The 24,368-nt window shown below is 53.8% G+C and overlaps 1 protein-coding gene across 7 annotated transcripts; it reads right to left on the bottom strand.

Annotated features, from left to right (window-relative positions):
• Positions 1-1,872: 1,872 nt before the first annotated feature.
• On the bottom strand, positions 1,873-24,052 carry TYK2 (tyrosine kinase 2). 7 transcript variants are annotated; one of them, XM_082651221.1, is made up of 26 exons: positions 23,980-24,052; positions 22,726-22,843; positions 22,479-22,584; positions 21,947-22,162; positions 18,858-18,981; positions 18,593-18,740; positions 18,111-18,274; positions 14,836-15,202; positions 14,039-14,248; positions 13,761-13,918; positions 11,118-11,226; positions 10,834-11,023; positions 10,643-10,746; positions 10,365-10,547; positions 10,189-10,276; positions 9,112-9,239; positions 8,088-8,223; positions 7,851-8,005; positions 6,980-7,130; positions 6,411-6,508; positions 5,987-6,179; positions 5,493-5,611; positions 4,949-5,121; positions 4,621-4,738; positions 3,543-3,653; positions 1,873-3,459 (listed from the first exon to the last, which is right to left on the bottom strand). In XM_082651221.1, exons 4-26 carry the CDS (start codon positions 22,140-22,142, stop codon positions 3,325-3,327), a joined length of 3,558 nt encoding a protein of 1,185 aa, XP_082507347.1. In that variant the 5' UTR covers positions 22,143-22,162; positions 22,479-22,584; positions 22,726-22,843; positions 23,980-24,052; the 3' UTR covers positions 1,873-3,324. The 7 variants fall into 7 exon arrangements, with proteins under 7 accessions (XP_082507347.1, XP_082507348.1, XP_082507346.1 ...); XM_082651222.1 differs by having other exon boundaries at positions 23,852-24,028; XM_082651220.1 differs by having other exon boundaries at positions 23,896-24,028.
• Positions 24,053-24,368: the final 316 nt, after the last annotated feature.

The raw sequence follows: 24,368 nt of genomic DNA, 5'->3' as shown, positions 1-24,368 counted from the left end.
TGACCTGCCTCCTGTGCCTCTGACCTGAGCTCCAGAGAGGGACCTTGTTGAAGATCTTGATGGCACTCAGCATTCATCCACTCTCCCCATTCCTAAGGCCACACCCCCTCCTCTCTCACCTGGAGTACCCTCCCCAATGAGGTCTCTCCTCGCCTGCCCCGCCTCCCAAAAATCCGTTTCGCACATGGTGCCCAGAGAGCAACTAAAACCCAAATCAAAAGTATTTGTAAATAATATATCTGATAAGGTATTAATATCCAGATTATAAAGAATTCCTACAACTCAACAACAAACCCAATTCAAAAATGGGCAAAGGGCCTTCCCTGGTGGCGCAGTGGTTGAGAGTCTGCCTGCCGATGCAGGGGACACGGGTTCGTGCCCCGGTCTGGGAAGATCCCACATGCCGCGGAGCGGCTGGGCCCGTGAGCCGTGGCCGCTGAGCCTGCGCGTCCGGAGCCTGTGCTCCGCAACGGGAGAGGCCACAACAGTGAGAGGCCCAAGTACCGCAAAAAACAAAAAAACATCTACAGGGACTTCCCATGTGGTCCAGTGGTTAAGACTCCGCGCTTCCACTGCAGGGGGCATGGGTTCCATCGGGGAACTAGGATCCCACATGCAGTACGGCCAAAAAAAAAAAAAATTGACATGTGCAAGGATTCTCACAGAACATCCACTGAACTCTGGCAGAAGATACCAGACTTCCAAACGGGCAAAAAAATCTCCATGTAATGGATATGACAAAAGAAAAAAGAAAACGAATAAAACAGAGAGAACAAGGTCCTACTGCATAGCACAGGGAACTACATTCAACATCCTGTGATAAACCATAACGGAAAATAATTTTTAAAAAATATTTATTTAGTTAGTTGCACTGGGTCTCAGTTGCAGCAGGAGGGCTCCTTAGTTGCGGCTCGCTGGCTCCTTAGTTGTGTCATGCAAACTCTCAGTTGTGGCATGCGGGTGGGATCTAGTTCCCCAAACAGGGATCGAACCTGGGCCCCCTGCACTGGGAGCGTGGAGCCTTAACCACTGTGCCACCAGGGAAGTCCCGGAAAATAATTTTTTATAAAAAAGAATGCAAAAAGAAAAAGTATCTGCCTAAGAGCAAGCCAAGATAATTTTGAGAAAAGAATGAGGAGAGATTTGCCCTATCACCTATCAAAATATATTCTAGTGGCAATGACTTTCCAAATTACCAGGTTAGATCGTGCAGCTATTCCCATTGGGAATTTGTCCTACAGATACCCTTGAACGTGGGTGAAACCATGTGCACACATGCTTACTCACTGCAGCAGCCCAGGGTATGGCAAAGGATTAGAAATGATTACATGAACAAATGCCGATGACATTTGAATGATGAGCTACAACACAACCATAAAATAGAAAGAGAAAACACTGTTTGCCTCCAAGGCCTATTATGTGGGGAAAAAATAGAAAAGATACAGGCTAGAGCTCTATATAGCAGCACACACTATTTTTGCAAAAGATGGGGAAATGTAACATGTGCACAGATTTCCTTGTATCTGGATAAAATGTCTCTGGAAGCCAAAAGAGGAAACCAGATAACATTAGTTGTCTCCCGGGGAGGTGACAGTGGTGGCTGATGGACAGAGGAGGGAAACATTTCACTGCCTATGGCAATATCAAAAAAAAAAAAAAGGAAGATTTACAATTATAATGAATATTTAATTTTAAAAACTGTTATAAAAAGCAAATATCACTAAAATAGTGTGAAACTGACCAGTCAGGAGGGCTGCAATGCACAGGGTCTTAGGAAGTCCCATGGGAAAGAAATCTAACTGCCTTTCACAATGTGGCAGACCCATCTCAAGTATACCTGTTAAGCAGAAACACATTGGCAAACACCAGATTAACAATAATATCAAATGTTTATTGAGCAGTTGTTTGCATATCTCTCTGCTGAGCATTTGACAGATACGACCTCATTAGCTCTTTTTTTAAAAAAATTATTTATTTGTTTTTATTTTTGGCTGTGTTGGGTCTTCGTTGCTGTGCGCGGGCTTTCTCTAGTTGCAGCGAGCGGGGGCTACTCTTTGTTGCAATGTGTGGGCTTCTCATTGTCGTGGCTTCTCTTGTTGCAGAGCACGGGCTCTAGGTGCGCAGGCTTCAGTAGTTGTGGCACACAGGCTCTAGAGCGCAGGCTCAGTAGTTGTGATGCATGGGCTTAGTTGCTCTGCAGCATGTGTGATCTTCCCGGGCCAGGGATCAAACCCGTGTCCCCTGCATTGGCACGCAGATTCTTAACCACTGCACCACCAGGGAAGCCCTCATTAGCTCTTGACACTAGTCCTACAAGGCAGCAAGCATGACCATCCCAAGTTCATAGTTGAAAGCTAAGGCCCAGAGAGGGGAAGCCACTTGCCTGAGGTCACACAGCGAGAAAAAGGTGAAACTGGCAATCTTATTTACATGGCATGTGGTCCTCCAGGTCCTTTGTTGATATATTTAACATACATCTTGAGGGCCTTCTGTGTTCCAGGCATTGGTCTAATTGCTGGCCGGTGATTTAGAGGTGAGCAAAGGTTCAATAGTTGAATCTGACTTCTTCTGCAATGAGTGTCTTGCTCTAGCTGCAGTCCCCAGGAGAGTGGACACTTGCTGAAGAAGGGCCCAAGGACCATGCCTCTAGCAGAGGAAATACGAGTTTTTAACCAGTTAGGGGAGATAGTGGGCTCCAAGGGCAGGAGCTGGGGGAAGATAAAAAGATCAGATTCAAGGGCCTGGTTAGCTCCTTGCTTGTCCTGGATCCCTCAGGAGCCTGTGTCAGGCTCATGATCTTGGAAGGTTCTATGGTTTGAACGTTTCTGTCCCTTCAAAATCACTATGTTGAAATCCTAACACCCAACGTGATGGTATTAGGAGGTGCATAGGTCATGAGGGTGGAGCCCTCATGAATGTGATTAGTGCCCTTATAAAAGAGGCTCCAGAAAGATGCCTTGCCCCCTTGGACCTTGTGGGGACATAGTAAGAAGGCATAGGCTATGTATGAACCAGTAAGAGGGCTTTTGCCAAAATTCAACCATGCTGGTGCCTTGATCTTGACTTCCCAGCCTCCAGAACTGTGACAAATAAATTTCTGTTGTTTATAAGCCACCCAGTCTGTGGCGTTTTGTTGTAGCAGCCCAAACGGACTAAGACAAGGAAAGTCAGTTCAGAGGGGTGGGGCATCCAGACAGGAGTAAGGCACAGGGAGTCAGTGAGGCTGACCACCCCCTCTTGGGCTCCTCTTAGGGTGGGAAGCAGGAGGCCCTCTCTGTGGGTACCGTCTGCTCCAATCCCCCCAAGCAGAGCTGCTGGCGGGCTTCAGCAGACACTGAACACTGAGGCTGCCTGGCCTTGGTATTTCTCGTGGACCGTTTTGAGGATGGGTATGAGGTTCTGGAAGGTCGGGCGGAATGAGGCCTCTGCTTTCCAGCAGTTCTTCATGAGGCAATAGATCTGGGGAAGGAAAAACTGAGGCTGTGATCTCTGCTCTCTCCCTGGTCCGATGGTGGGGGCAGGGGGAAAAGGGAGGGTCTCACCTCACAGGGACATTTCTCTGGCTGTGGCAGCCTCTCCCCTCGTTCCAGTAGCTCAGTGAGCCTCAGCACTGTCATCTGCCCCTGGGTGAGGCCTATGAGCTCGATGAATTTCTACAGAAGAAACAGGACAAGCTCTTTTTAAGAGGCGGGGCTGCCTAGATAGAGGTCAAGAGTCTGAAGCCGGACGGCAGGAGTTCTAATGCCATCTCTACCACTTCTCAGCTGCATAACATTGGTCTTATGACTTCGCCTCTCTGGGCCTCAGTTCTCTCATCTGTAAAATGGGTGATAACATCTACCACCTGGGGTTATTGTGAAACTTAGATAAACTAATATTCATAGAGTAAGTCTGAATTAGGTGCTTGCTATTATTATTAAGCCTCAGCAAGTTGTTTTTGCCTGTTCAGAAAAATCTTTTAATTTTTTTAATTTTTTAAAAAAATTTTCCTATAAAGACACTCTGATTGGCTTTGGGAATAAACCCCTAACATACTCTAGGCTCCTCCCCTCAGCCAAGGACTACACAGTGAGTGGCTCCCTGGAGGGCACGTGAGTCAAGCTGGGCCAATCAGAGAGTCCTGAATTATGCTGGAAAGAGAAAGACCCTCCTCCCCTCAGCTGGGTCCACTGTTGCCACAACAAAGGGAAGGCTTGCTTAAGAAATGCTACCAGTGGTTAAGACTCGGTGCTTCCACTGCAGGAGGCACAGGTTTGATCCCTGATGGGGGAACTAAGATCCCACATGCCACATGGCACGGCAAAAAAAACAAAATGCTACCATGGAAATCAGCAGAGCTGAGAGATGGAGAAAATGGGATTCCTGATGGCATTTGAAGGTCTAGATCAAGCCATGTTCCCACTGTCCCCTTGGGGTTTGCAAATGGCAGAATAAGCCGTTCCTATCTGAGTGGGTTTCGGTCACAATCCAAGCCCTCTGCAGTGTAACTGGCCCACTTTACAGAATGCGACTGTGAGGCTCAGGTAGGTTAAGTCCTTGCTAGGGTGGGGGAGCTGGGAACTGAATGCATGCCTCGCTAACTCCTCTAGGATGGGGTCGGGGTGCGGGCCTGGCGCTCACCGAGGGGGGGCTCTGGGTGGAGTCACAGTAGGTCAGCAGCTCATACATGGTGACCCCAAAGGACCAGACATCGGATGCATAGTAGAACTTACACTCCTTCAGGCACTCCGGGGCATACCTGGGGAGAGAGGGCACTCAGGCCTTGGGCCAGACCGAGCTGGAGTCCTTACCTGAGGCTTAGGAGCCCTGTGGTCCCAGTTAGGGCCCCACCCTTAAGAGGGGGGGCAGTGTCACTTGACCCAGGCCCTGTCGTCTGAGACCCCGGAATCCATCTCCTCCACCCTGTCTGCTCCAGGTGACCCACCTCCGGCTGGGTCCCGCTGGTTACCAGAACACAGGACTGTCCCCATCCTCGCGCACACAGTAGTACTCATGGCCTTCGGGCACGGCCTTGGCGAGACCGAAGTCCCCAATCTTGACCAGCCTGTTGTTGTCCAGCAGCACGTTGCGTGCGGCCAGGTCTCGGTGCACGTAGTGCTGCGCGTGCAGGTAGGCCATACCCTGGGGGTGGGGCAAGTCAGGATCAGCGCGGGGGCAGGACCGGGCCTGAGAAGCAGTGACCAGGATGGCTAGGGGACAGTCAAGTTGGCGGGGACCAGGCGCGAGAACGGGCAGGATGGCAGCTGGGGCCAGAGAGAAAAGGAGCAGAGCCAGACAGCAGAGGTGGAGCCACATGGGGGGCTCCCCCGGGGCAGGGGGCGGGAGAATTGGGAGGGGGTGGGGGCCTGGGCCAGTGGGGGTGTGGCCAGGTGATCTGCTGAATGGACAAGGATGGAGGAGAGCAGGCCCAGCGGGGTTGGCGGGGGAGATAGGGAGCTCAGGCCAAGCCAAAGAAGGGGGCAGGTTCTGGGAGCAGGGGCAGGCAGGCCCACCTCGCAGATCTGCTGGGAGAAGAGCAGCAGCTGGGCCAGCCCGACATTGTGCCGAGGCAAGTAGTCTCGGAGGCTGCCCAGGGGCACGTACTCCATGACCAGCTGTACCGACTTCTCGCCTGACACCGGAGAGGAGCGGCCCGTAAGGGTGGTAGAGACCTGGACCACAGGCTGCCCACCCTGCACCCCCTATCCCAAGGTGGGGAGGGAAAACCAAGATCCATCCACACTAGGACCAGTCCTCAGGTGGGGCGGACCCATCCTGAACCCGTCCACAGGCAAGGGAGCTGACGGTGGCTCCCACCCATCCTGGCCCCAGCAGAGCACCTAAGGATGGAAAGGAGGCAGCCGGGCCTCGCCCACCTTGGTGTCTGCAAACTGCATCTTCCAGCCTGGGGCCGAGAGGCTCTAATTGGCCAGGTCCTGCTGGCCCCGCCCACCAAGCCACACCCAAGCCATAGCCCCGCCCTGTTACATCTCTAGGCCCCGCCCACCTTGGTCCTCGCAGCAGCCCTTGTACTTGACAATGTGCTGGTGGTAGAGTGTGCGCAAGATTTCGATCTCTCGCCTCCAGCCTGTACGGAGCTGGGGACCGCAGCCTGCCTTGAGGGCCTTCACGGCCACCATCTCACCAGTGCCGTCATTGGTTGGATCGTAGCAGTACAGGCTGACCTTTCCGAAGTGACCCTGGCCGGAGCGTGCAGGAGCGTCAGCCCCACCCCCAGCTCCCCAGGCCCCACCTCCAGGCAGGTTTGTTTGGAAAATCCAAGGCCCCACCTACTCCATGTGGATGGGTCCCCTTGGGGCTGAGGCCTCCCTTTCAATTCCCCGGGGCCTCCCTTGAAGCTGAGAGTCTCTAAGGCCAGGGCCTTGGAGCAGCCCATGCCCCGCCGCCGGTCCTCCAGGCCTCGCCCTTACCTCACCCAGATCCCTGATCTTTTTCAAATAGCGCTTGTGGAAAACCGTAGGATCTGATGCCGGTGAGTCCAGGTTCACAGACAAGACATCAACGAGATCTGGAAGAGCTACAGTGGGTGAGTCTGGAACACAGCCCTTTCTCCAAAAGCGTCCACACTGGGGGACACAGAAAGCCAGCTACTGCTATCCCCAGCATCCGATCCCAGAGATAAGCAAACTGTTTTTTTTTTTTTTTTTGCAAGGGCTGGAAAATTCCTCTTATTGTCCAAAACACAGAGCTGGCTGCACCATAACCAACGCCTGGGATGTTCTGAGATTGGGTAAAGGGCACAAACTTTTCATTAATAACCAAAAAATTTGCCAGGGTCTAATTCATCCAAAGAAGCCGTGGCTCTCCCCAAGCAAAACAGAAAGGAGAGCTTGGGGCTTCCCCTCCCCCTTACTTAAGTGAATTAGAAACCGGCACACACCCTAAGCCACTGTACAGAGACTTGGGTGCACCATGCCTGAGTCAGCAGGGATCCCAGCCCCTCCCCCCTCCAGGGTCCCCGCCCTGGAGTGATGCTCACTTTGGGGCTGCAGCTGAGTGAGGTCACGCAGGATGGTGCGGAAGGATGGCCGCTGGGCTGGCTCATAGGTCAGGCACTGGCTGGTGAGTATGGCCAACTCTGGGCACGAGGGCTCAGGCAGCTTCTGCTGCTTCTGGTAGAAGCGCTCTTTCTGTTGGAGAGGGGACCGGAAGGAGTCAGTGTACACCCTCAGTCCCCTTCCCCAAGAGGCAGAGTCAAGCCCCCAGAGCAGGGCTAGACCAGCCAGGTCCTCGTTCTTGTCATTCCCATTTTACAGATGAGGCCACTGAGCCTGGGCAATGGGATGCAGACTTGCCCACCACCGCAGGGTCAGGATTGGAACCCAAGGAGTGCAGGCTGTGCTGTGCTGGAGCATCTCACACTTGGCCCTTCCTGCCCTGCCTTCCACCCACCTCTGCTCCCAGAACGCTTTTGCATACTGCAGCTCCCTGAATGCCCCAAAGCCTCCCGGCCTTTGCAAAGGCTGTGTCCACCACCTAGGCTGCTCTTCCTAGCCCGGGACACTGATATTTCTGCACTTAGATTAAAACCTCCTCTGGGAAGCCCTGCCCCATCCCTCAGCTGGGTCAGGGCCATCCTCTGGGTCCCCTTGCTCCCGACAGCCTGTGCCTCCCCCTTGATGCCCTGGTCACTCTGCCTAAAGCATGTGATCTATTTGCTTTGTGCCATAACGACCTTATGAGGTTGGGACTGCAGTTCACTGCAACTGACAGATGACCTGATGGAGCCCCAGAGAGATGAGGCTGCACAGCCAGAGGGGAGGCAGCTCTGGACCCTGAATGTACCCTCTGGACTCCTTGGCGGTGCCAGCCCTCTTTGTGCGAAGGGCCCAGGGGTCCCCTGGACATACCTCGGAGGGGCTGCGGCCCTGCAGGGGGGCCTCCCCATCGAAGCAGATCTCCAGGAGGGTGGCACCAAAGCCCCACTTGTCGGCTGCAGTGCTTAGGCTGTTGGCTCCACCGGACAGGCACTCAGGGGCTGTCCAGGGGATCCGCTCCACCCGTTCTGGGGGCCAGAGTCAGAGGTCAGCAAGGTAAAAGGAGTGGGGGAAGCCCGCCCCTGTGCCCAGCCCTGCCTGCATCCTCACCCTCCCTGGAGAGGACGCTCAGGCCCACACCGGGGTCACTCAGCTTGATGAAGGGGCTGGTGCCCTCCGCCAGCCCCAGCCGTGCCAGGAGGATGTTCCGGCCACACACGTTGCTGTGAACCAGGCTCTTGTCTTCCTGGGGTAGGGGGGAAAGGGGGCGTGGCCACTGGGGGCTATAGACCCCACCCCTACCCCATCCCACATGGTCCCCCCAGGGACAGCCCAAGTGAAAAAGACAATCATGGTCGTTATGGAGATGCCAGTCCATTGTCATAGTGACAAGGCAGCACTGGGTCTCCAGTGGGTCCTTCCTGTTTTCCCAGTGCTGGTGGCCAAGGCTCTCAGCCAGGGACAAAAGGCCAGAGGACCCTACTGTGGTCCTCAAACCCATGGCAGGCATGCTCCTTCCCCAGGGCCTTTGCACTGGCTGTCCCCTCTGTCTGGAATGCACTTCTCCCAGATACACTCACAACTACCCACCTCTCCCCTCACCCCATGTCACCTCCAGGTCACCTTAGTGAGGCCTTCCCCAACCCACCTGTTTAAGACATCACCTCTTCCCCAAACTGTATCAAATCCTCCTCTCCACCTCTGCTTTTCTGCCCACAGTTCTTGCTACTTTCTGGCGTACTATGTAATGTAATGTACGAATTATTATTTCTCGCTTGTCCCTCCCAACTAAAATGCCAGCTCCCCAAGGACAGAAACTTCTGTCTGTTTTGTTCTCTGTTGGGTCCCCAGGGCCTAGGACAGAGCCTGGCACACAGGGGGTGTTCTGGAAACTGGGGTGACTGGACCGGGAAGGGCTGGGGAACAAATGGCAAGAGGGACAGAGGCGACTGCCACAGGGCCTTGGACACCAAGTGGAGGAGGTGGGGAGAGATGGGAGCCACAGGGGTGCGTGAGCAGAGGAGGTTCATGGGAAGATCCAGTGCATGGATGGGTGCGTTCAGGCCTCCATACGCAACGTGGGAGCTGCCCTGGCCCTCCCCACCCGCGCAGGCCCCGCCCGCAGACCACGCACCAGGTAGCTGAGGGCGCTGGCCAGCTGCTGGGCCACTGTGAGCTTCCAGGCCAGGGGCACGCGGCCCCTCTCCCGCCGCAGCCACACGTCCAGGGGCCCGTGCTCCACGTACTCCGTCACCATGATATCTGCAAAGGCCCAGCCACTGCAGGTGCTGCCCACCAGCTTACCCTCCAGGGCGCCAGGAGCAGGACAGGGGGGTGGGGTGGGGGTGGGGGTGGGGGGTGGGGGGTGCGGCTGAGATTGTAGGTGGGGAAGGTGTCGGGCAAGGGTGTGGGGGTAGGCTCGGAAGCGACTCTGGGGAGAGGAGGAATGCAGTACCGAGGGCCGGCGGAGGTGGGTGCAGGGTGAGGCCAAGCTGAATGCTGGCATTTGGGTCCAGGGTGGGGCTGGGGTAGAGAGGAGGCTGCGAGTGAGTGACAAAGGTCAGGACGGGACTGGGGAACCGGGGGGAGGGTGCAGACCAGTGGAGGAAGTGGAGCTGGAGGTTGGGATCCCACAGGGCTGGGGGTGCCTGTGCAGTGAGAGGTGCGCAGGCTCGGCACGTAGGCCAGCGTTGCGGGGAAAGCAGGAGAGACGGACACGTGGTGCTGAGGTCGGCGGGTCTGGGGGCGGCCGTGGGCACCCTGTACAAGGAGGTGCGCACAGAGTAGCGGGAGAGCGGGGGGAGAAGCAGGGGCTGAGGTCTGGGAGGATCGGGGTGGCCAACAAGGCTGGGGTCTGCATGCTGTCACAGTATCGAGGGGGTCAGAGGATACACAGGGGCTGGATTGTAGAGGTGTTTGGGTGGTAGATGGAGCTAGGGATGCAGTCTGGAGTCGGGGTGCAGGTAGACGGTTGGGGCGTAGCCAGGGATCAGGGAGCTGCTAAGGGTCATGGTGCGGACAGGGTTTAGGCTGGAGATGAGAGTCGATGGGCACAGGCTGGGGTACGTTCAGGGGTGCGGTGGAGGTCAAAGGTCAGTGTGCAGTCAGGGATAAGGATGCAGGTCAAGAGTGTAAGTGGGGTCGGGCTGTAAATGGGGCAGAGTGGGGTGGGGTGTGTGTGTATGTCGGGGGTGGGGCAGGGCCCACTCACTCTCGGAGCCGTGCACGTAGATGCCGTGCACGAAGACCAGGTGCACGTGGGAGACCTGGCTCATGAGGCTGGCTGTCTCGTAGAAGGCCTGTGGGGACAGGGCAGGTTAGGGGGCTGCAGGCCCTGACCCTGACCCTCTTCACCCTGCCCCCCATCCCCTGGCCACGCTCACTCACCAGGGCGACGTCATGGTGACTGGGATCCAGCACCTTGAGTACCACTCGCAGCTCCTGTTCACAGCCCGCCCCGGGCATGGGGGGGTCCCCGCCATCCACCTTGTCCTCTTCAGGGCCTCCGCCCCCCACTCGCAAGAGGCCCTCATACACATTGGTCCTCGTGCCCTGGCCCAAGTGGGACAGCTGGGGGGACATGGTGTGGAAGATCTCCATGACAACGGCTCCAGGCTGCCTTCCTGGTGTCCCGCGCCCGCAGGGGCCACCCCCGCGCCACGCACCTGGGTGATGTCTTCCTGGCGGATTTGGTGGAAGCTGAGATGGCTGAAGTTGAGTGGCCTGCTGCTGGCCCGAGGTCCCCGTGTGACGATGAGGTTGGAGATCTCTGGGGATGGAAGCAGTCCCTGAAAGTCGGCACGGAGGGAAGAGGACCCCCCCCAACCCGAGCCCTGTGGCACCCCCATCTTGGTACCTCCTGGCTGTGGCAGGCAGCAGTGGCGCAGGGAAAAGCAGTCGTCGCCGGCCCGCAGGGAGCAGCCTTGCAGGGCAACCCGCAGCTCGCGCACGCTGGGGAAGGAACGGTCCCAGCCCTCCAGCGTGACAGTCCCAGCCTGCAACTCGATGGGGAACTTCCGTAGGTGCAAGCCCTTCACACCGGGTGCCTGGAGCAGGTGGCAGCAGGGGTGAGGGCGGTGAGCAGGGGTCCAGGCAGGGAGCACGCCCAGCCCCAGCCCAGGACCCCCGCCCCAGGCCCACCTGGTCACGCTGGGCCACCGTGAGGATAAGGCGGTGGAGGTGGCTGGTGCTCCAGTGGATGAGGTAAAGGCCGTCCTCGGGCTGCAGCCTGGCCAGCACAAATGGCTCCCTGGGCGGGTGGGGGCACAAAGGGACACCATCAGGGCACCTGGGAGCACTGCTGGACCCACACCTGGCAACAAGGACACACAAAACCTGCCCAGCAGGGCACACTCCAGCTGGGATAAATGTCAGACACACCTTATGTGGTGACACCGTGTCTGAGCACACACACGCAGGTAACCCTGTCCCATGCATGAAAACACACACAGACACAGGTACCGGAACAGGCACATGCTCGTGTGTAACAACTGTGGACACCGTGGCCGACAAGATCACACACACACACACACACACACACACACACACACGGCACACACCCAGCCATAGACACTGCCACTCCCAGGGTGACGCACAATGCAGTCTGTCACACACCGAAAGGAAAAGATCACAGACAGAGGACTTCCCTGGCAGTCCAGTGGTTAAGACCACGCTTCCGCTGCAGGGGGCGCAGGTTCAATCCCTGGTTGGGGAACTAAGACCCGCATGCCGCACAGTGCGGCCGAAAAAAAAAAAGAAAAAAAAAGTATGAAAGATCGCAGACACAGCCGCTGTGTAACATAACAGCACAGGGGCACTGGCATCCCAGACCCAGAGGGGACAACTGTCATAAGCACAAACAGGTACTACAAGGTGACACAGCCACACAGACTCTGACAGTTACATATGTGGTACCATAGACTGAATGTCTGTGTCCCCCCAAAATTCCTATGTTGAAGCCCTAACCCCCGACAAAGGCGATGGCCTTAGGAGGTGGGTCTTGGGTAGGTGATTAAGTCATGAGGGTGGAGCCGTCACGAATAGGATTAGTGACTTATAAAATGGACCCCAGGGACTCCCCTGGTGGCGCAGTGGTTAAGAATCCGCCTGCCAAAAAAAAAAAAAAAAAGAATCCGCCTGCCAATGCAGCGGACACGGGTTCGAGCCCTGATCCAGGAAGATCCCACGTGCCGCGGAACAACGAAGCCCGTGTAGCACAACTACTGAGCCTGCGCTCTACAGCCTGTGAGCCACAACTACTAAAGCCTGAGTGCCACAACTACTGAAGCCCGTGTGCCTAGAGCCCACGCTCTGCAACAAGAGAAGCCACCACAGTGAAAAGCCAGGGCACCGCAATGAAGACTCAACACAGCCAAAAAATAAATTAAGTAAATATATTAATTTAAATAAATAAATACAAAAATAAAATGGACCCCAGAGATCTTGCTCACCCCTTCCACCATATGAGGACACAGCCAGAAGACTGAACTTTGGTTATGTAACAGGAGGTGGGGCTCTCACCAGACACTGGATCTGCGAGCACCTTGAAATTGGACTTCTAGCCTGCAGAACTGTGAGAAATAAGTGTCTGTGGTTTCTAAGCCACCCAGTCATTGGCATTCTGTTAGAGCAGCGCGAATGGACTAAGACACACGCTGACATGGCCCATAGGCCACATGGCCCATGTGGCCCGTACAGCCACAGCCCTTGAGAGGCGAAACGACCACTTCACCCTCCTCTGGTGTAGAGACTAGGCTTGGAAGGGTGAGACCTCTTAGACTGACCTAGGGGCCAGTCCAAGTGTCACAGATAGGACAGGAGATACCCAGGCACAGGGCCAATGAGCAGATGAGCTGATGGTCACAAACCCCAACCCGGCAGCATACAGGATGGCCACACACACCTGATGACCACATAAGCCCTGACACTTCACATTCTCAGCCCCACACGTCCAAGCAGGAGCGCTCAGACAGTGATCCACAAGTACCAGGACAGACACATGCCTGCAGGGGTGTAAACACCCACACGTATATCTGAACAGCCACCAGCGTTTGGACAACGCATAGCCCAGCAAAACTCACCCGTCCTGTCACGTGCAAAAACACACACTGACAATTTAAAACACAGTTGGAGGACTTCCCTGGTGGTCCAGTGGTTAAGACTCTGCGATTCCACTGCAGGGGGCATGGGTTCCATCCCTGGCCGGGGAACTAAGATCCCGCATGCCCCGTGGCGCGGCCAAACCAACAACAACAAAACCAAACAAGACACACTCCCCAGAGTAGTGACACAGCTGTGTGCCAAATGGGCTGTTAAACATCCAGAGATGCGTGGTGACAGTCCCAAACCCAGGCACTCTCAGCGTGACACACCGTCCATGCCGTGACAGGTGCCCGTTCTCCCCCCATAACCCCTGGGTGCACACATGCACCCACGTGAGCACCCACCGACGTGAACGCATGCACAATGCTGTATGAGCAAATCCTTGCATGTGTACACGCACGCACACACAGACACGCGTGTGCACACTAGACACGAATGCTCCCGCACACGTGCATGCACACTCACGTGCACACACAGGCACACACACACTGAGACATGGATGCTTGCACACACATGTGCACTCATATACATGGGTGAACACACAGGCCTTCACACCCTAAGACACACATGCACACACTAAGACACCGACATGCACACACCTCATTCAAACCCCACAGTCCCTAGAGCTCATGCCCAGTTCAGTCACCACCACGCAGCCCGCCCGCCCTTCCCGGCACTCACAGCAGGGGTCCGTGGATACCGTCCTGGATACTCATCACCAGACGCGGAGGCGCCACCTCATGGCATAGGTAGTGGCTCGAGTCGGCCGTCAGGCGGAAGTAGCCATCCACCAGTGACACCAAGGACAGGGCCGCAGCCCGGGAAGGCAGGGTCAACTCCTGCAGGCGAGGGGGTGGTGGTGGGGAGGACAACATCAGGCAGATGTCACAGGCCAGAGGCTCCCACCGTCCCCCAACCCTTCCCCCACGGCCAGCCCGGCCCCCCGTCCCGGGCCCCACCAGGCACTTGTTGTCCTGACAGTGAATGCTGACGCGGCGTTCTTTCAGCACCACGTGGGTGATGTCCTGGAAGTCGCAGAAGTAGGCCCATGGGGCCTCCTGAGGTCTGTACACTGGCTGATTGCCCACCTCCTGGGCCTTGGCTTTCTTCCCAGATGGGCCAGCATGGGGCATCCTTCTGCCGCCACCACCACCACCATCACTGGCAGTCTGGAAATCAGCACGTGGGGCAGGTGAATGGAGCAGGGCAGTGCCTGTTTAGTCCCACTGCACTTTTCCCCGGGGGAGAGGCGGGAGCTGGAGGGACCAGGCAACCCCCCCATCAACCCCAGTGTCACAGGCTGGACAGGAGACCCACCCAGAGAGATACACATGCCAGAAACTGGAACTTCGGGGAGAGTAGAATGGAGGTTCCTCACCCTCTCGGCCCCAGATGCCAGACCCCAGAAATCAGGTCCCCAGGGGGGCAGGCAGACAGAGGACACTCCCCAAGAAACAGACCCCCAGGGACTTCTCTGGCGGTCCAGTGGTTAAGACTCCACTCTTCCAATGCAAGGGGCACGGGTTCGATCCCTGCTCGGGGAACTAAGATCCCACATGCCATGCCGCGTGACCAAAAAAAACAAAATAAAAAACCAAAACAAAACAAAAAAAAGGAACAGACTCCCAGGCACAGACTGACACACCCCAGAGGCACGTGGGGGAAAACCACCTTCGGAGGCCAAGGCCAAGGCTGAGCAAGGGCGCGCCACCCCCAGCTGCCCTGGACTGCTAGATGGAAGAGGCGCCCCACTCACCTCTGCCTGTACCAGCCGCCACTGGATGCCGTCGGTGCCCGACACCAGCACCTCGTGGGTGGGGGGTCCTGCAGCAGACTCGGGCCCGGGGTCGGGAGGGGCCTGTCCGCCATCCCGGATGTAGCAGGGCTCCCCCTCGGCCTGGGCCAGTAGCTCCAGGTGGCACACGGGCACGCGCTCTGTGCCAAAGCGGGGCGCCAGCCGCTCGAGTGTGGCCAGGTACTTCACCATGACAACCTGCTGGGAGAGGCAGCCCGGCTGGAAGGCCCGCAGGAACTTGCGGAAGATGCTCCGCAGGCGCAGCCGCGTCAGAGCATTGTGCTGCCGGATCTGCCGCTGGAAGGAGCGTGGGATGCAGTCCTTGAAGCTGTGGGGACGACCAGGAGGGGCCAGTCAGGGGCCGGGATTGCAGGCCTAGCTGGGTGATGTGGGGCAAGTGGCTTCATCTCTCTGAACCTCAGCTGCCTCGTCTAGAAAACAGACAGGCTGCAACCTACATGGCCATCAACAGATGAATGGATAAAGATGTGGTACTTATATACAATGGAATACTACTCAACCATTAAAAAGAATGAAACAATGCCATCTGCAGCAACATGGATGCAACTAGAGATTGTCATACTGAGTGAAGTAAGTCAGGAGGAGAAAGACAAATATCATATGATATCACTTATATGTGGAATCTAAAATATGACACAATGAACCTATCTACAAAACAGAAACAGAATCACAGACATAGAAAATAGACTCTAGTTGCCAACGGGGAGGAGGTTGGGGGACAGATGGAGTGGGAAGCTGGGGTTACCAGATGTAAGCTTTTATGCATAGAATGGATAAACAACAAGGTCCTACTGTATAGCACAGAGAACTATATTCAATATCCTATGATAAACCATAATGGAAAAGAGGATGAAAAAAACAAGAATGTATATATATGTATAACTGAATCACTTTGCTGTATAGCAGAAATTAACACAACATTGTAAATCAGCTATATTTCAATTTAAAAAATATTAGGGGGGGCTTCCCTGGTATCGCAGTGGTTAAGAATCCGCCTGCCAATGCAGGGGACACGGGTTCGAGCTCTGGTCCGGGAAGATCCCACATGCCTCGGAGTAACTAAGCCTTTGCGCCACAACTACTGAGCCTGTGCTCTAGAGCCCGCGAGCCACAACTACTGAGCCCATGCACCACAAGTACTGAAGCGCACGAGCCTAGAGACCGTGCTCTGCAACAAGAGAAGCCACCACAATGAGAAGCCCGCACACCTCACCAAAGAGTAGCCCCCGCTCGCCACAACTAGAGAAAGCCCGCACGCAGCAACGAAGACCCAGTGCGGCCAAAAATTTAAAACATAAAAATAAAAAATATTAAAACTGAAAAAAACCCAAAAACAATAAAAAAACAGGCAGGCTGTCATGAAGGTGGACAGAGAATGCTATAAAGGGCCAGCACAGGGAGGCCAGGTGGTGCCTGGGCCCAGGGCCCAGGACTTTGGAGGAGACTATAGGTCGGAAATCCCAGCTCTTGGGCAACTTCCTTAAGCTCTAAAGGGCTCTGTCTTTTCATCTGTAAAATGGGATCAAACAGTGCCCACTTCTAGGGCTGATGAGAGAATCAGGACTATTGATTGGCATAAAATAAGGACTATGTGAGTGTTGGCTATTATTATTATTGGAGAAGTCGCTATTGTTTTGATCATTAATATGATTATCAATAAAAGGCACAGCTCTGGGAAGGCCCTCTGCTCCTCACAAAGCCATACCCTTCACCCCTTCTCCTGCCCTGCACTTGCGCACCAGCATAGCCCACTTAGATGAGATTTGAAGCCTCATCCTCCATGTCCCAAGCCACCTCTTCCAACCTTTGAATACAAAGATCCTAAAGGTCAAGGTTCTAGCTGCCTTCTGCCCCCACTTCCAAGCTTTCCAGGGCTCCCTAGAGCTCTCAGGGAAAAAGGTTCCCTGACTAGTGCCTGGCCGTCTCCTGCATTTGGGCAATCACATTCCGAGTTCAGTTCCCCTGGAAACTAGGCCTTTACCACCTCCTGCCTCTGGGCCTTTGTATATGCTGTTCCCTCTCCCTCGAATGCTTGGCCAAAGCAATCCACATCTGGATAAAGCCAACTGAACCTTCAGGTCTTAGCAGAAATCACCTCCCCCCAGGAGCATGCTCTGATCTCCAGGCTGGATAGGGTCCCTCTTCTGGGCTTCCCAGCGTCCTGGGCTTCACTGTCACAGCCCTAGTCCTCCAGTGATAACACGACAGGGATTGAAAAATATGTGCTTTAAGTACTGCAAGTCCTGGGAAATTCCCTGGCAGTCCAGTGGTTACGACTCGGCGTGGGTTCAATCCCTGGTTGGGGAACTAAGATCCCATAAGCTGTGTGGCGCGGCCAAAAAAGAACTGCAGGTCCTGAAAGACCCATTTCTCTTGCTGCCTCCTCCAGGCAGTGTGCCCTGATTGCCCCAGTCCTCACTGCAGTGGAGGCTAGCAGCTCTCCAGACTCCTGCCTCCTTTTTTCCCTTGAATTCTAGGGAGTCCTCCAAGCTCACCCTGCTCCAGCCACACTTCCTCCACCACATATCAAGCATGGTACAATCTTAGGGCCTTTGCACTGGCTGATCCCTCTGTGGAGAATTCTCTTCTCCCAAATACCCACCTGGCTCCCTCCTTCACTTCCTTCAGATTTTTGAATTTGAATGTCACCTTCTCAGTGAGGAATTCCCTGATGACCCAGGTTTTTTTTTTAATTTATTTATTTTTTATACAGTAGGTTCTTATGATGACCCAGTTTTAAATTGTACGCCCCCCATTCCCTGACACACCCCTTCTTCCTCTGTTCCTGCTTAATTTTTCCCCATTGCACTTATCATTGTCTAAAACGCTATACATTTTATTTTTGTATTTTGTTTATTGCCTGTCTCCTTCATCAGATGTGACCTCCAGGAGGGCAGGGATTTTTGTCTGTCCTATTGACTGTTGTGTCCAGAACACCCAAAACTAGTACCAGGGACTTCCCTGGCGGTCCAGTGGTTAGGACTCAGTGCTTTCACTGCCAGGGCCCTGGGTTCAATCCCTGGTCAGGGAACTAAGATCCTACAAGACGCTCAGCACGGCTGGAAGAAAAAAAAACTAGTACAAGCATACAGTAGGCAGTCAATAAATGTTTGTTGAATGAATGAAGGCATGACAGTATGCAAGGTCTACCCTGGCCACCAGATGCCTGGGCATGTCCACCCACCTATGCAGTGTTCCCGCCTCATTCTCAATACCTGATCTTCTTGGCCACCTTCTCAAGGGGGACACCATGGCAGAGAGCGAGGTGGCAGAGGTGCAAAAAGGCCATGCCCAGGCTCTCGTTCTGAAAGTGGTGGATCTCCTCCTCGCTTGACAGCTCCCAGAGCGATGCCACGTCATTTATGAACTCATGCTTGCCCTGGGGATGGGGAATCAGGCAGAAAGGGAGGCATGAGAACCTGTTCACTCCCCAGCTTCTGGTCACTTTGGGGAAGGGAAGGACCCCACATGTATGCCTCCTCTGCCCAACCCTATGCCTGTGGCAGACATCACTAATCAATCACAGCACTTACCCCTACAACCCTAAGAGTCTCAAAACCCTTTGGTTCAGGCAGCCAAAGGATCCCAGATGGCATGAGTTGAAACCTACTAGCTACAGCAAATTGGGAGGGAAGTGAGGACTCCTCATTTGCAACCTCCCTCACAAACAGTCTCACCTCCCCAGCCCTGCTCACACCTGCTCAAAGAGGTACTCAAAGGAGGCGGGGTCCAGGAGTTGCACCCCCTGCTCGGCCTGTTCTGAGGAAGGCTCGGACCCTGGGGGACCGCAGCGGTACACAGCCGGCTCCTGGGGATGCATGCCATGCCAGTTCCGGAAATAAAACCTGCAGGAAGGGAGGGGGCGCAGCTGGGGTTTAGCACAGATTCAGACCAGGTCCAGGAAGGTGGGGACAGGGGAGGGAGGGGACAGAACGAAAGCCTTCCAAGGGGACTTCACCCACCTCATGCGGAAGTACAGCATCAGGCTCGAGTCTCTGGACATATCCAGGACGTGGTTTGGAGGCAGCCAGACCTGGGCCTGGACATCGAAGAGGGCAAAAAGATTGAAGCAGGGTGGAGTGATGCCTGGACAGGGGAGAAATGAGTCAGGAGTCAATGCCTGCTGCCGTTAGCCCTGTGGACCCCCAGACCCACTGTCTCCCTTCACAATCCCTCCCTGGGCCTCCTGCCTTGCCAACAGAGGACAACGCAATATGTGAACCATCCTATGGCCTCACAGGAAAACTACATTTCCCAGCCTCCCTTGCAGCTAGGATGGAGACATTGGGCTGGTTTTTGGCCAGTGGGATGTGGGCATAAGGGAGTACATTTTTCCAGGCCTAGAAATAAACTTTCCTGCCATCTTCGCTGCCCCAGGGATGTTGGAAACCCCTTATGCCTAGTGGTGAAGCTATAAGATAGAGGGGAACCATCTGACCTGCATTAGATTTTATGTAAATTTTCATTGTCTTAACCCAGTAGAATTGGGGGGGCTGCTTGTTACTACAGCAAAGCCTATCATAGACTGACTAACACAGCTCTACAGACTGCTGGCACTTTGCCTGGTCTCTCTCTGAACTCCAGACCCAGAGAAATATCCAACTACCCCTTGGCTGTCTTCCTCTAGACATCTCGGGCCCCCTGAGATGTGCCTTGTTCCAAATAGATCTCATCTGAGGTCCCCAAACCTGCCCCCTCTCTGCCGGACTTCATCCTTGTCCTCAACTCGTCCCACCCCCTCCACATCAGACTGGTCACAAGTCCTGTACTTTCGGCATCCTCCATCTCTCTGGGATCTACCCACTTCCTTCAAATCCAAAACTCAGCCCTAGTTCAGCCTCCAAACTTACTGTCATTCCCCACACTGGCTGCCCAAGCATCTATTTTTTATACACATCACTTAAAAATTGTATCTAAAATAGTTCAGAAGTATTTATTTATTTTTAATTAAAAATTTTTTTTCTTTCTTTCTTTCTTTGTTTTGGCTGCGCCGGGTCTTAGTTGCGGCATGAGGGATCTTTAGTTGTGGCATGCAGACTCCTTAGTTGCAGCATGCATGCAGGATCTAGTTCCCCGACCAGGGATCAAACCCAGGCCCCCTGCATTGGGAGCACAGAGTCTTACTCACTGGACCACCAGGGAAGTCCTTCAGAATAATTTATAATCACCTAAGTACCAGCCACGAGAAAAAGAATAAAACCTGGCAAGTACAACTGAAGCCCCCACCTACATCCACCTCCTCTCCCCTCCCACAAAGAGGTAACTATACTCCTGAACTAGAGTTTATCATTTTCATATTGTCTATCATCTTTGAATGTTATAAATTCAAATGCGGTATTATACCATAGGCGTCCTGCAATTTGCTTTTTCATGCTACGATAGGTTTTAAGCTTCACATGTGATATATGTAACTTTGGTTAAATTCCTTTTTCCTGGCTGTATAGTATTCCAGTGTTCAACCATATTGAAACTGATTTGTGCATTCTCCTATACACAGACTTTGAGATGGTCTCCTATTTTCACTAAGATAAATGAAGCCACTCTGAACTTTCCCACGTACATCTCCTGGAACACATGAGCTGAGTGTCTGTAGAGTGCACATCTAGGAGTGGAACTGTGTGCCCTCAGGGGATGTACATTTCAACCATGTTAGACGATGCCAAATTGCTCTCCAAACTCATTGCATCCGGGAATTCCCTGGTGGTCCAGTGGTTAGTACTTGGTGCTTTCACTGCCGAGGGCCTGGATTCAATCCCTAGTCAGGGAACTAAGATTCCACAAGCCACATGGCACGGCCAAAAAAAAAAAAAAAAAAGAAAAGAAAAGAATCATTGCATCCAAGTATACTGCCCCCCAAAGAAAGAGCATGCCTCCCTATGAGACAACTTCCTAAAGAACCAATCTGTTTCACTCTCTGGCTTAAAACTTCCATCGCTCCCCTTTGCCCCCTGAGAAAGCCCAACCCCCTCAGCACTGAATAACCATGACCTGGACTCAGACAATTATGCTCTGCTTTCAATTCCTACTTCCCCTTCCAAATTCTTGAAAACTATGCTCCAGTTATTCTTAAGATCTTTTGCTTCCTCAAAAAGATCAGGTTCTCTGGGTCCTTGGCCAGGCATGTTTCACACCACCCAGAAAACCAGTACTTCTTTAAGAATCTGCCATTGATGGGAAAGTACAAGGTGTTATAGAAATCTACCAGAAGGCCCCCATCCAGTTGTGGGACAGGGGGTTTGAGAGGACGTCCTGGAGGAAAGGGCATGTAAGCAAAGTCCCCTTGGAGAGACCTTCTCCCCCTCCGGCAGGAGAAACTAACTTTCAGGCATGTGTGCTGCAGGCTCTCTCAACCATTCCATGCTTCACTACTGTTCCTGGGGAAAGCTTTAAGCCCTAAACTCCTCCCTCTGGGGTTTAAAACACTGTAAGATCTGAACCTGGCTGACTTCTGCCCCATAACCTCCTACTTTACTCCCGCCCTCGCCCGCCACAGTCTGCTCCCCCTACAGCAGCCAGAGATCATCTGTGACACTTGCGTCCAATTACGTTCCTTCTTCACTCACAGTCCTCTGTGGCTCCCACCTCACTTGGAGTAAAATCCAAAGTCCTCCCTGAGGCCCAAGAGGCCCTGTACAACCTGTGCCATCACCTGCTTGCCCTCACCTATTCCTGTCTCCCCTTCACTCACTTGGCTACAGCCACACCTGCCTCCTCACTGTTGCTGGCAAGTTCCCACCTCAGGGCCTTTGCACTTGCTGTTCCCACTGCCTGGCGCCATCTTCCCCAAGATATACCCGTGGCTCAGTCCCTTATCTCCCCAAGTTTTAAATATTTTACCATGATCTCTGGCCTCCTATACAGTTTTCTTATTGATTGTGTTTCTTGTTGATCCCTATTAGAATATCAGCTCTACAAATGTAGTAACTGGGGGCTGGCACACACTAGGTGCTCACTCAATGTCCTCTGAATGAATGGGCAGACGATTGGATGGATGAGGCCCGGCGGCTGCCAGCACCTCCACCCCGCCATGGGGCTGATGCCCGGGACTCACCGACTTTGTGTGCAATGTGGAGGCAGACCTCCTCGGCAGTCAGTGTGGCCTCGCTGAAGGTGACCCAGGGCTCCCCGCCACCGGGGCCGGCCCAGTGCAGAAGCACCTTCAGGCCTCCTCTGGTGGCCATGGGCTGAGCTCCATCCCCATCGGGCTTTCTGCCCCTGGTGGTGGCCCCCCATTGGCACAGAGGCATGCTCTTGACAGCTGGCTTGCCTGGGAAGGAACAACATCCTGTCAGCCCCAGGCCTCAGCCTGGAGGCCCCTTTGAGCACCTCAACCTTCCAACCATCCAGACTGAGGCTTGGGGGGAAGATTCTGGACCCCTGCTCGCTGTGCAAACTTAGACACCCAATTCCCCTTCCTGAGCCCCAGTTTCCACAACCGTTTGATGGAGTTGGGGTATGTGTCCCCACCTACCAGATCAGTCATGAACAATAACACCACCAAACCCCTTTATTGGACAAATTCACCAATATAAAAATCTGCTCTGTCCAATAAATTTTTTTTTTTAAATCTGCTCTGAACCCACCTTTCCAAAATAACCAGGAAGACAGGGGTGGCCAGACAGACCTGGGGGTGAATCCTGTGTCAACTCAGATGAGTCACTTAGCCATGCTGGGCCTCAGTTTCCCCATCTGTAAAATGGAGATGCTGAGAGTGTTGCCATGAAGAGATGGTTGTGAAGTTTCTACATTCTTTTTTCTTTAACTTTTAAACTAGAGTTGTAAGTGAATTACGCACCACTGTCACCATATCACAGATAGGTACGGACTTACTATTGCCATTTTGTCGTCTTCTCGTTGTTTTGTACATCCATTGTTCCTTGTTTCTTATCCTGCTGTCTTTCTTTGTGTTTGGATGTAATTACTATACGATTTTTCCTTTGTGGTTACCCTAAGTTTAATGTTACAAGTTTAAGACATTTTATGAGCCTTACATAACATACCTCACACTTGTAACACCCTATTTTAAGCTAATAACACCTTCACTTCAATAGGACTGGTAAACATTATACTTTTCATTCTCCTCCATCTCATATTTTGATTACTGCTGCTACACTTTACATGTTTTTTATATTGTGTAACTAAAACAGATTATTATATTACGGTTATTTTTTCTACATCCTTTTTTTTTAAAAAAACTAGAGTTGTAGATCAATTAGGTTGTGATGTTTCAACACAATTCTGCATGTCACATGTTCAGTACCTTGATACAGGCATGAAAAAATAACAAATATGATAAAAACAAGAATGAAGTCATTATTGGGTTTATCATCATAATCCTTTTTCTCTTTCAAGCCGAGATTCCTGCATACCGCATCTACCCCCACCAGCGACCCCAGTCCCTGCTGGCTCCCTGACCGGAGAAGGGGCTGTGTTCAGCTCTTTCCCCAACAATCTGGAACTTTTCGAGAGCCAGGCCCAGGGCTCAGGCCTCCTGAGGCCTCCAGTATTTGCAGGGAGGGGCTGTCAGCGATTCGACCGATGTTACTGGTTTAAGACAGTGATGGGGGAAAAGAGAAGGTTGTAATAGCACAATGTCGGAGTCGTCGAGAATCAACTCCTCTCTGAACCTGTTTCCTCATTTAGAAAATGGGCATAAAACAGTCTCTCTCTCAAAGGGTTGATGGGAGGATTCAGTGAGGTGAGACAGGGAAAGGGCTCCGCACCGGGCCTGGCGTGCAATAAGTGCTTGATAAATGTTCGCTATTATTATCTTATCAACATTCGAGATAAGATCTTGGGGATGGGGTTTTGCAGGTGCCCATCTCCTCCCTCCTCGTCCCCATTGGGCCCAGACCCAGCTTTGAAGATGAGGTCTGGGTGAGGTCCGCAGCCCCCGCCCCCCAACAGAAATCTCCAAACCCTTCTGGCAGGGGCGGGAACTGCGACGTGTACCCACCGGGCATCAATCAGTCCCAAGGCAGTGTGGGGGCCTCTACCCACCTCCTGCAAAGGGCCGTCCCGCCGGCCACATCCTTCTTGATGACCTCCCGGGCGCGCCCCCTCCCGCCCCCGCTCCAGACTCACCCTTTCCGGGGAACTCCGGCTCGAACCTAGGACCCCGCCCCGCCCAGCAGCCAGGGTCAGCCGCCGCTTGATCGCCGCTGGGACACCGCCTCCCATTGGCTGCCTGAAACGGGCACACTCATTGGCGGCCGCTATGCTCCGCCCCCTCGCTGCTACGGCGGCGCTCCCATTGGTGCGGGCTTCATGCTTTGCTCAGCAGCGGGCGGGAGTGTGAGGTCTTGCCGGGGCAAGGCTGCTTCCATTACCCACGCGGGCGGTGGGCCTAAGTCAGGCTTCCGTACCTGAACTTGGTGCAAGCCCAGGTCCTCAGCTCGGCAGTCTTTCAGTCCTCCAACTCCCCTGCCATATGGCCCTACATCTGTCCTGCCTTTCGTCCCTGTCTGCCTGGC

Source organism: Grampus griseus (assembly GCF_964374135.1).
Source record: "Grampus griseus genome assembly, chromosome: 3".
NCBI lineage: Eukaryota > Metazoa > Chordata > Mammalia > Artiodactyla > Delphinidae > Grampus > Grampus griseus.
Note: the sequence above shows the minus strand (reverse complement) of the source record. Positions and strands in the feature narration are given on the sequence as shown.

Excerpts from the sequence above, each read along its gene's own strand:
- TYK2 (XM_082651221.1), bottom strand. The coding sequence starts at position 22,142 with ATGCCTCTGTGCCAATGGGGGGCCACCACCAGGGGCAGAAAGCCCGAT. Across the intron at positions 11,024-11,117 it reads CGGTGGCCCAGCGTGACCAG|GCACCCGGTGTGAAGGGCTT; the intron begins GTGGGCCTGGGG and ends CACCTGCTCCAG. Across the intron at positions 6,180-6,410 it reads AGATCAGGGATCTGGGTGAG|GGTCACTTCGGAAAGGTCAG; the intron begins GTAAGGGCGAGG and ends CGCTCCGGCCAG.